At 43.5% G+C, this 12,441-nt stretch overlaps 1 protein-coding gene across 1 annotated transcript in view; it reads right to left on the bottom strand.

Moving 5' to 3' along the window:
* The window catches only part of LOC308300546 (trypsin-3-like), a gene marked incomplete at both ends in the record, with an annotated part of 14,157 nt that extends 2,043 nt beyond the window's left edge, over positions 1-12,114 (bottom strand). The window contains 5 exons of the mRNA XM_080744406.1: positions 85-221; positions 5,324-5,474; positions 6,447-6,561; positions 9,705-9,852; positions 12,075-12,114. Of these exons, the coding sequence (XP_080600532.1) occupies positions 85-221; positions 5,324-5,474; positions 6,447-6,561; positions 9,705-9,852; positions 12,075-12,114 (591 nt within the window). The remainder of the gene's footprint in view (positions 1-84; positions 222-5,323; positions 5,475-6,446; positions 6,562-9,704; positions 9,853-12,074) is intronic.
* Between the last annotated feature and the right edge of the window lie 327 nt (positions 12,115-12,441).

Raw genomic sequence — 12,441 nt, 5'->3', positions numbered from 1 at the left:
ATAGTGATAGTAAGCCTACCTGGTAGCCACAGTATAGTTCTAGTAGGCCTACCTGGCAGGACAGTATAGTGATAGTAGGCCTACCTGGCAGGAGTCCTTTCCTCCCTCCAGGAACCCAGCACAGATCATGTTCTCAGTGATCTGGAAGGGATAGGCGTTGAAGCAGGTGTCATCGCTCAGGAGGGGAGCCTCCAAGCACTGCAGGGTGTGAGGGTAGCGCGCTGTTTAACACAGAACATACTATTAAACACGATGGGGAAACACCAGTAGGCTAGAGGGGGAAAAATACAATTAAACAATTAAAGGAGTAGTTCACCCCCAAAATGACTTCTTTTGTAATGGGGGCACATTTATTGTAATCACATTTTTGTCTTAGGAATGCGACAAAAAACTAAAAATAGTATTGAACTCAATTCTCCATGGGGTGAAAAACCTATTAAAAAAAAGTCATTTCGGGGGTGAACTACTCCTTTAACACCTGGAACGCAAATCTGTGTCACATAAAAGGGATTCTGTTAGTGTGACATCACAGTGAACTGTGAAGCCAGAGCGTGATGTCAGAGCGGCAAACCCATTCTGTTAAGAGTGGTTCCCCTGACATCACAGTGACGTCAGAGCATGATGTCAGAGCGACAAACCCATAGAACCACAGTGTCAGCCGTGACAGACATACATACATACTGTACATACTGTACATACTGTACATACAGAGCAGACAGACAGACAGACAGACAGACAGACAGACAGACAGACAGACAGACAGACAGACAGACAGACAATGACTGTTCACATACTAATCTGGGACCTATGGTCTCAACAAATAATGTAATGTTTGATGGGAAAATAAATTGCGAAGACTATGCAGTGATAGTGAAGAAAGTTAACTTGGAAAGACACATTCTGACAAAGCACAAATCATTGGACCAGAACTTTCCAGACAGATAACTGAGAAAAGGGAACTGAAATCTTACGCAGCCTATTTGTGTACCTCCTAATCATTATTCCAAGTATTTTGTCTCATTAGAAAGAACTGCACAAAAGAGAACTTGCGGACAAACCACACTTCATATTTGACGAGACAATTCCAGGAGACAGAGAAACGAGAAAAATAAAAAAAGGAACTGAAATTCCAACCGTTTTGCCGTATAAAGAATATCAAGTCAAGTGCAGTCGTACATTTTTAGTTTCTATTATTGTTTGATGTCCACTCAGAGCAGAACATCCCATGGTGCCCTTCTGTTCTAGCCACTTATTTTGTGTACAGTACGTGACAACCAGGGACGTGCTGGCCATTGGGAAAAGCGGGACAACTCCCGAACGGCCGGTTCATTCCCGGCCGTTTCAGGCCGGCCATTAGGAAAAAATTTAACTGTTTGCACAAACGTAAAAATTAAACTGTGAAAACAGCCGATCTACAAGCACACAACGCCTCGCGGGTGCGAGGCGTTGTGTGCTTGTAGATCGGCTGTTTTCACCAGTTTAAATCATTTTTAAAATAAATACAAAACAAACGGTTTTGGACGTACAAGGTTTCCACCCGACAATGAAGAAATATAACTCATGTAATTGGCCCACTGGCTTGTCACTTGTCATGATCTGAAATGACAAATCTTTGAGTAGCAGCAGCTACTATATCTCTCTCTATAGCGCGCAATGAGGGCCTCTCCAATTCTTTTTCCCGGGCTGAATCAGGGGCCCAGCACAGCCCTGATGACAACAATAAAATATTGATCAAATTGTCCGTCACAAGCTGGCATAGTGGTGACCCCTGGCCCTGGCAGAAAGAAACATAACATCTGCATGTTAACCTTATTATGTCACAGAATCACACGTCAGGGTGCCTGATGTCCCAGCCAGCTTGATTCGATTTGATTTGATTTGATTTAATTCTGCCTTATCGTCCCCTGTAGGGCAACGTGTCGTGTGCCTGGAAGCGATCATCAGGCGCACCGAGCCACACTGAGCGCTGGGAGAAGGAAGATGTGTCACAACAACAACAACAACACTAACAGGTACAGGCAGCAACATGCAGCTGTGGCGAGGAGGTCTGTCAACATGACTCCAACCACTACTGTAATAAAAGATAAACATAATGGTCTACGGTACTAATAGGATAAAGATAGAGATAACCAATGTAGCAACAATGGGGGTGGGTCCTGTAGTTTAGGGGTTTTGAGTGGTGCTTACAGCTCCAACAAATGGCTTTGTCTATTTGCATGCACTGTTTGTAGCAGGGGCATAGTTCCACCGATTTAAAACAAATCCAATACGGAACTAAAACGTCCTATGTTTGTCCGCTAGTTGCGCTGTTTCCCCCCCCCCCCCCCGCGAGGTACCAAAAATAACTTGTCTACATTGGATCCCATTCGTGTAACCGTTTGATTTTCGAACCTTAATAAACGTTAAATAATAACGTTTATTAATTGACCATAAATACTTTATGGTTCCTGTCGCTAGTGAAAAACTCCCTTTCAATCGCCATGATATGCGTTTTGTGCAAATATGGTCCCATTTATGTTAAAATTGATGATAAACTTGCGGGGGGAGTGGTCAACTAAACTGATACTAGCCTGCTGTGTTCTTCTTCGTGTGCTTTATTTTTCGGGAGGCTCAACACCACATTCTCCCATGTATCCCTGCGGTTCCACGTGACCGTTGGCAACCAATAGCATTCCTTATGATTCCTGGGGTACCATTCAAACAATGATGGTGACTCCCGCATACAAGGGACAAAAAAACAATTTTCACAGCATAGAAACCAATGGATTTGCTTCGTCCATATTTTTTTACAGTCTATGGTTTGTATGTATGTATGTCCCACATTTGGATCATTGGCCATGCTTCTCGGGACACTAAATGACACTGGTTGCACACTGCTGTGTTCTTTTGTTTGCGAAATGCGTTTTTCAGGGCAAGGACAGAGAGATAAGCCCCTATCATTGCGACCGTTAGGTCGCAGTTTAGTATCAAAACCTCCACCGGCCGTCCGTCCGTCGGTCGGTCACACGTCACACGTCACACCTTTGCCCTGCTCATATCTCCGCATCAGTATGACATCACACTGCTTGGTGTGTGCCGTCAGGGTCATTTGTGTACGGTGTGACGGCATACTGATGTCAGCAGTGTGATGTCATACTGATGTCAGCAGCTATGTCTCTATATATGGAGTTATATGTTGTTCGTGTCCAAATATGGGGCTTGTGAGGTCAGACTTAGTGAGATTCGTCGGTTATCTCCATATATGGAGGGAGAACCAGCTTATGAGCCGATGAGTTGTGTCAGAGTCGAGATCCTGCTTGCATCTAATCTGTCGGTAGATAATGCCGGTCTTATATAAGGGTCATTTGTGTACGGTGTGATGTCATACTGATGTCAGCAGTGTGATGTCATACTGATGTCAGCAGCTATGTCTCTATATATGGAGTTATATGTTGTTCGTGTCCAAATATGGGGCTTGTGAGGCCAGACTTAGTGAGATTCGTCGGTTATCTCCATATATGGGGGGATGTGTTGGTTATCTCCATATCTGGAGATTCAACCTTCAACGATTTTGACATCTTGTTACTAATCTGCCGGTAGATAATGCCGGTCTTATATAAGGGTCATTTGTGTACGGTGTGATGTCATACTGATGTCAGCAGTGTGACAGGAGATATCTCCCGATTAAGGAGTCTTACTGGTAGTAGGCACCGCGGTGATAAGCTATCCACCGCGGTGTGGTCTTTTTTTATGTCATAAAACTACAACATTGCGTCATTACTCGCGGTGAAGAGCTTTCCACCGCGAACCCCCGACACATCTCTCTGTTTTTACTTTCAGACAGATCGGCCCATCACCCCGTTCACTGATTGGTCGATCTAGACCAGTCAGTCACAGTGATAGGACTTCACCGTGACTGACTATGATGGCCTCCACTTGTTTTCTCACTTTAGGTGCATAGCTTATCACCTACAATTCGCGGTGACAGGCTCTTCACCGCAGACTCTGATAGGGGCTTTAGAGAGTGAGAGGGAGAGAGAGAGAGAGAGGGAGAGAGAGAGAGAGAGAGAGAGAGAGAGAGAGAGAGAGAGAGAGAGAGAGAGAGAGAGAGAGAGAGAGAGAGCAAGGGACCCAGTGGTCCGGAAATAAATACAAAACAGGCGGCAGTGGGCAAACATGATTGACATAACGTGAGGTTGATTTCTTTATTTACGTGCTCCGAAATTCGCTCCTATATTCGTCTGGGGAAAAAAAAAACGCAGCAGCGTGCAACAACCTTAACTCATGACAAGCACCGCTCACTTCAAGTTTTAATCATTTTCACATGCAGGTTATTTTAGTTATAGAGGAATATAATGTATTAAGGCATATTTGCCTTATTACCCAGGGGTCCTTAATACAAAGAATAGAACCAGTAAGACTCCCTAATCGGGAGATAAGCGACCGTAGGTCACTTATCTCCACAAATAGGGCAAAAATGTGTTTTGCCAAAATCTTCCTGATCCATGTTGATGACATGAGTGTAGACATACTGTGTAGTGATTTTCGTGATTTTAGGGCAAAATCTGTAGGAGCAGTGTCCAAAAATGTGTTTTTAAAAATCGGCCTGGAGGTGGCGCTATATGGGAGAGATTCATGTTGATGGGATGAGTGTAGACATACTGTGTACCGATTTGCGTGATTTTAGGGCAAAAATTGTAGGAGCAGTGTCCAAAAATGTGTTTTGCAAGAATCGGCCTCATGGTGGCGCTAGAAGAGGGCCATGTGAGAAATGAGGGGTGGGGTCTCCGCGCCGGCAAGGCGGACGAATAGGTACCGGCCCCGGCTGTCCCGGTCGCTCCTAGCTGGAGTTACGGCATTTTATGTGAGCTGCAGTGTAGGGGGTCCTCCACTGGGGGCGCCACCACTTTTGCATCCGTTCTGGAGCACCAGGAGTGGGTGGTCCCCAGGAATTCCCCGTGAGCAGCCCCGTGGGGGTGGTCATTTGGTCAGTTTAGCACATTTGGTCATTTTTGACATCTGGGGGTCCCCCAGGGACCTGGGGGTCCCTGGAGCTCTGGGGGTCCTTGGAGGTTGTAGTTTGGCAGGTAAGGAAGGTGTGTGCAAAATTTGGCATGGATCGGGGCAACGGTTGCGGAGATATGAGCAGGGCAAGAGTGTGACGTGTGAGTTGTGACAGACAGACAGACAGACTGACTGACTGACTGACTGACTGACTGACTGACTGACTGACTGACTGACGGACTTACACTTTGTGCAGGGTTTGATAGTAAATGCGACCTACGGTCGCAACAAATTGCCATTAAAAGACAACAACAACAACAACAACATGAACGTGACTCACATCCGTCGTTGCTGGGTCTCAGGCTGCCCCATCCAGAGATGGTGCACATCACCCCCCCATCGGGGGCGCACCGAGAGGGCAGGGTGGCGGGACGCACCACGCTGTTCAGGACGGCTGGGCGGCTCAGTCTGATCAGCATGATGTCACTGTCCTGGGTGGGGGGTTAATAAATACACAATATATATCCCAGGATTTGTGTAACTCATTTGGCGCTACACATTCCCTCTGCCAACCTCGCTCTGATTTATTTTCTTACGAATTATTTGTAAACCAGCGAAAATAGCAGATACTGTATGCTCACAACATGAGCTTGTTTGTCTGCTATTTTTGCTACTTTTGTTCAAAACTGTTGTATGATAAAGTATCATACTATTTGATTTAGTCAATTATTTCTTTTTTGAACAGCCTGAACATTTTCTTTTTTATTTGCAATATCGTTTCCGTCGACTCCGTCGAGTCAAAAAGAAAAGAAAATCCACTTACTGTTACTTACTTCACAATTAAAACATTTTAATTTTAAAAGTAGCAGATCAAGAACAAGATCAAGTAGGGTGTTAATTTACCAAAAAAATGAATTTCTGCCGGACAGCAACCATGTAAAAAGGTTAATTATTGATTAATTAAAACACAATACTACTGTTGAATGAATGAAATGGTATAGAGCTGAACTAAAGCTTGCCTGTGTTCTGGAGTTGTAGTCAGGATGCTATAGAGCAGAACTAAAGCTTGTCTGGGTTCTGGAGTTGTAGTCAGGATGCTATAGAGTAGAACTAAAGCTTGCCTGTGTTCTGGAGTTGTAGTCACAGAACTAAAGCTTGCCTGTGTTCTGGAGTTGTAGTCACAGAACTAAAGCTTGCCTGGGTTCTGGAGTTGTAGTCACAGAACTAAAGCTTGCCTGGGTTCTGGAGTTGTAGTCACAGAACTAAAGCTTGCCTGGGTTCTGGAGTTGTAGTCACAGAACTAAAGCTTGCCTGGGTTCTGGAGTTGTAGTCACAGAACTAAAGCTTGCCTGGGTTCTGGAGTTGTAGTCACAGAACTAAAGCTTGCCTGGATTCTGGAGTTGTAGTCACAGAACTAAAGCTTGCCTGGGTTCTGGAGTTGTAGTCACAGAACTAAAGCTTGCCTGGGTTCTGGAGTTGTAGTCAGGATGACGGATGAACTCCTCAGACATGATGAACTGTTCTGTTCCCTCTTCCTCCCAGATGTTATGTTCTCCTAACCTCACCTCGATGTTTTTCCTGCAAGGGTTAACACAGAGACACACACGCACGCACGCACACGCATGCACGCACGCACGCACGCACGCACGCTCGCGCGCGCGCGCGCACACACACACACCGTCATACATAGAAGGTTAAAATGACAATCAGAGATATATACAGTATATATATATATAAAAAAGTTAAGTCATAGACTTGCATTGCAGTTCTCTCACAAAGGGGAAATTCCCGTTAAACAGACTTTTTTATGAACAACAGGGTGTAAACACAGTAGACATCTGTTTATATAGAGGGAGACGTGTGTGTCTCACGCAGGCAGGCAGGCAGGCAGGCAGGCAGGCAGGCAGGCAGGCAGGCAGGCAGGCAGGCACAGTAGGCCTAAATCAAAGTGTAATATTTCCAACTGATTTTGTTTGCCCACAGGCTATACTGTACATATCAACCTTTATTTTCATGTCAGGATGTAATAATTATTAGACTAGACTAGAGCAATAACCCACCTACTGTATCTCCCAGACTTCCTCAGTTAGAGTTATCAGTTTGAATCAATACAGAATGCAGGGACGCGCTGGCCATTGGGAAAAGCGGGACAACTCCCGAATGGCCGGTTCATTCCCGGCCGGCCATTATGAAAAAAATAAAAATAAAATGTCGGCCTTCGTTCCATTTTGGGGGCTGGGCGGCCAACAAAGTAAATCGTCACTGTCGGGCAGAAACCTCGTATCTCCAAGTTTCAAATTTATAATTTCTTTTGCAAAACAAAGCCCTGCTTCATCATACAAGGCCGTTGCACAAAAGTAGTGAAAACAGCAGATCTACAAGCACACAACGCCTCGCGGTGCGAGGCGTTGTGTGCTTGTAGATCGGCTGTTTTCACTAGTTTAAATCATTTTTAAAATGATGAATACAAAACAAACGGTTTTGGACATCCAAGGTTTCCACCCGACAACGACGAAATATAACTCATGTAATTGGCCCACTGGCTTGTCACTTTGTCATGATCTGAAATGGCAAATCTTTGAGTAGCAGCAGCGCTATAGAGAGAGATCTCTCTCTATAGCGCGCAATGAGGGCCTCTCCAACTCTTTTTCCCGGGCTGAATCAGGGGCCCAGCACGTCCCTGTCTCCCAGACTTCCTCCTCAGAGTTATCAGTTTGAATGAATACAGAATGATGTGCAGGATGTTATTTCTCTGGGAGTAACAAGGAAGGATAGGATCAGGAAGGAGTACATTAGAGGGACAGCGCATGTTAGAGGTTTTGGAGATAAAGCCAGAGAGGCCAGACTGAGATGGTTTGGACATGTACAGAGGAGGGGCAGTGAGATGGTTTGGACATGTACAGAGGAGGGATAGTGAGATGGTTTGGACATGTACAGAGGAGGGACAGTGAGATGGTTTGGACATGTACAGAGGAGGGACAGTGAGATGGTTTGGACATGTACAGAGGAGGGACAGTGAGATGGTTTGGACATGTACAGAGGAGGGACAGTGAGATGGTTTGGACATGTACAGAGGAGGAATAGTGAGATGGTTTGGACATGTACAGAGGAGGAATAGTGAGATGGTTTGGACATGTACAGAGGAGGGATAGTGAGATGGTTTGGACATGTACAGAGGAGGATAGTGAGATGGTTTGGACATGTACAGAGGAGGGGCAGTGAGATGGTTTGGACATGTACAGAGGAGGGATAGTGAGATGGTTTGGACATGTACAGAGGAGGGACAGTGAGATGGTTTGGACATGTACAGAGGAGGGACAGTGAGATGGTTTGGACATGTACAGAGGAGGGACAGTGAGATGGTTTGGACATGTACAGAGGAGGGACAGTGAGATGGTTTGGACATGTACAGAGGAGGGACAGTGAGATGGTTTGGACATGTACAGAGGAGGGACAGTGAGTTTGTCGACAGAAGGATGCTGAGGTTGGAACTTCCAGGCAGGAGGCCTAGAGGAAGACCAAAGAGTTATTCGGTGTGAATGGGACGGCTTGTATGGGACAACCGCAACAAATAGTGTAAAAAGTGCTCCACTCTAAACTATGAGGGCTGCTGGGTTCTGCTGGAGAAACTGGACAACAGGGGCATTTCTGCCTAAAGTCATTTGGGATCAATATAAGAAGGAAAATTAGCCTAGATGTGATTTAGGACGGAGATGTCCTTTAACAATAAGGGTTAGGGTAGTGTGTGTGAGGGTACTGTAGGTCAGTGGTTCTCAACCTTTTCAGGCCGCGACCCCCCCAAATAATCCTATTCTAACTGGGGACCCCCCCACCCTGATGAGCACTAAGAGTTGAGCTATTTTCACAATGTGTGCCTCTAATATTTGACAATTTGGCCAATGTTTAATTTGTCATTTTAGAGGTGTTTTCTGCTTTAGGTCCACTGCCTGCCAAACCCAGATAATGAATAGCATATCCACGCATGCACACTGCACAGTACACATAGAATAAAGAAATTAAATGCCTTATTTCCATTTTCCAACAATGGTTTTCTGCTTTTTTTGCATGTGCTACGTGCATGCATAGTGTGTGTCTGATTAATTTGACACATACACCAATACCTCATTTCAAGCCGTCTTCATCGATATGTATTACCTCGCATGTACTGTATATACCTTGCATGTTGATACCTCGATATCGATATATTTTCGATATATTGCCCAGCCTTAGGAGGTAGGTAGGTAGGTATGTAGGTAGGGTCTTACTTGGGCCTACAGTGAGCAGCAGACAGCACCCAGTCCTCAGACAGCAGGGTTAGGGTTTAGGGTAGGGTATGGTAGTGTGTAGGGTTAGGGTTTAGGGTAGGGTAGGTTAGGGTTAGGGGTTAGGGTCAGTGTAGGGTAGTGTGTAGGGTCTTACTTGGGCTTGCAGTGAGCAGCAGACAGCACCCAGTCCTCAGACAGCAGGGTTAGGGTTTAGGGTAGGGTATGGTAGTGTGTAGGGTTAGGGTTTAGGGTAGGTTAGGGTTAGGGGTTAGGGGTTAGGGTTTAGGGTAGGGTAGGGTAGTGTGTAGGGTCTTACTTGGGCTTGCAGTGAGCAGCAGACAGCACCCAGTCCTCAGACAGCAGGGTTAGGGTTTAGGGTAGGGTATGGTAGTGTGTAGGGTTAGGGTTTAGGGTAGGTTAGGGTTAGGGGTTAGGGGTAAGGGGTTAGGGTCTTACTTGGGTCTACAGTGAGCTGCAGACAGCACCCAGTCCTCAGACAGAAGGGTTCCTCCACAGAAGTTGTATCCATCGAACAGAGACACCTGGTAGGGAACGCTGTTCTGTGGACACTCATACCCTCCAACGATCTTACCGGCTTCGTCCTCTAGGGGCGCACACACTGTACGACATAAACACTCATTATCCACACACACTGTACAACATAGATAGATACAGTAGATAGATACCTTTATTATCCCAAGGGGGGGAATCAGTCGCACAGAGGCAGCACAGCAGTTAAGGTTACAAAGTTACAGAGAAGTATGAAAAGAAAAAAATACTGTTATGTACAGCAAAAAAAAAAAAGCAAAGAAGAATCAACAATACAGAGCAGTCATAAACTGTGTGTTAGGTAAGAATATATAACGTGTACAGTATGTATAATGTACAACATAATCGTTATTTAAAAAGTAACAGTTCAGCAGTGTACTTTAATAGCCATCCTGATTCCTATGTTTCAGATATATGGAAAAATTGACAAATTAACAATTTTGGCAATTCTCTAGATTATTATATTTGTGACTTTGTTTTCTTTGAACGCAAAGCATAAAATATGGCTTAATTGGTGAATCAGACGAATCAATTAAATCCGTTATAAAACAAATCAATTAGAACGAATTGCTGATGTGCACTTTTTTTTATTAGATCCCAAAAATGTAATTGTTAGAATAACTAGTGAGAAGACCTAATAACTTGGTCTGAATAGTTGCAGACCTATTGTTCCCATCACTAGATGTGCTGTTAATTAAATCATGTGTCATACATGATGGAATATCATTGCTACATTTCATGACCTTATAGCTTCATATTTAAAATCAACAGTCAACAGTAATATATTATCTCAGTATATGGATTATACAGAAACAGCACTTTCCACACAACACCAACAAACATATTTTCTATAAGTAGTATACTGTAGTACTAGTAAGTAGGACTGGGAAAACAAATTCTTTAATTAGAGGCTTTGTAATCACATGTTTAATCGCATATAATTAATATTTGATCTGAGAAGCTATTTATTTCAATTAAAACTGATTTTCATATACAAGTTAATTTTTTTAATCAAAATGTCCCATCCACCGGGCTGAGCAAACACCCATTTTGTGCAGTGGGGTGTGTTGACTGTTGGTTGGTGCACCGCTATGATCGGTGCGCCTGAAACTCCTCCTCTGAGAGAGGTTCTATGGTGCAAGAACGATTAAAATGTGTGATTTTTTGTAATCGTTTAGTTTTCTGTAATTAATTAATCTAAATGAATCAGTTACAGTCCCAGACCTAACATATAGACATTAGGGGTGTAACAATATAGTAACTGTATAACTTTTTATAAATATCGTTTTATTTTGAATCGTATCGATTCGGCAGTGCAAAGAATCGATTGTATCAATACTACCTATTTTGCCCTATTTGTGGAGATAAGCGACCTACGGTCGCTTATCTCCCGATTAGGGAGTCTTACTGGTATTTAGCACTTTTAAGAAGAAAAAAATAAAAGGAGGGGTTTAATTACTTTTCCATTCCATATAGCTACACTGGTCTATCGATAAATGTGTGTAATCTCTGTGTTCATGTCAAGGTGCAGGTTTGTCAATATACAATGTCCATGTATTTGGCAGATAATCACTGTGTTTACTTAATTATATCCATAATAATACATGTTTCCCTTAAAAAACATGCACTATCCACACCTTTCACACAGATATAATTTCTTTGCTAAATAGTTACTATATCGATTTTAAATAATTAAATCGAATCGTATCGTATCGCCATGAATGAACCAACATCGTCCATGTATCGTATCGTCAACCATGTATCGTGATACGTATCGAATCGCTATTAAAATGTATCGTTACACCCCTAATAGACATACAGTAACAGTAGAAGCGAGATATTGACGCTCGAGGTTCCATTTGCTCATACAGAGCTTGGCAAGGCAGCATTTTCTATCAGTGCTCCACTTGCATGGAACAAGCTCCAAAAATCATTAAAAATAAAATATCTGCCGGCCTTAGGCCAATTTAGGATGATGGTTTCTAACACCTTTGTTCTAAACTGTATATGTTTTAATTAATTTAGCTTTTAGTTTCTTGAACTTTCTACAGTTTTCAAGTATTCTCTTTTGATTATTTCAAATCATGTCTGTAAATGTATGTTGTTGTTCATTGTTGTATCTCGGTTGCGTTGTAAATGAGTGCTTGCTCTCAATTGTATTTCCGAGTTTAAATAAAGGTAACAAACAAACAAGTAATAATATTTTCTATAGTATATACCAGTATATTCCAGTAACAGTAGAAGTAATAATATTTTCTATCAGTATATTAACAGTACCTGCGGCTCCACACAGCACCAACAGAAGGAAGACTCTCATGGTCTCGTCAGGTCGCTGGGTTCAGTCTGTCTGGCCTCAGCCTCTGCAGTCTGGATGTATTTCAAGGTCTCTTATCTCCTCTCAAGGTCCGTTATCAACAGCTGTGTACCGAGGACATCAAACATGGAAAAACACCTCCAAACATGTGTCCCGTTTCCCCAGACTCCGGCCTTTTATGAAACCTTAGATGCAATTGTCAAATTAAATTGTCGGAATGCTACCACGTCGAAATGCCGACATGTCGAAATGCGGGCATGTTGGAAAGCCGACATGTAACCCAGAAGTGATGTCAGAATCAGAATCAGCTTTATCGTCACATCGCAGGTT

Source organism: Nannobrachium achirus, assembly GCF_963921795.1.
Source record: "Nannobrachium achirus genome assembly, chromosome: 2".
Taxonomy (NCBI): domain Eukaryota; kingdom Metazoa; phylum Chordata; class Actinopteri; order Myctophiformes; family Myctophidae; genus Nannobrachium; species Nannobrachium achirus.
Note: the sequence above shows the minus strand (reverse complement) of the source record. Positions and strands in the feature narration are given on the sequence as shown.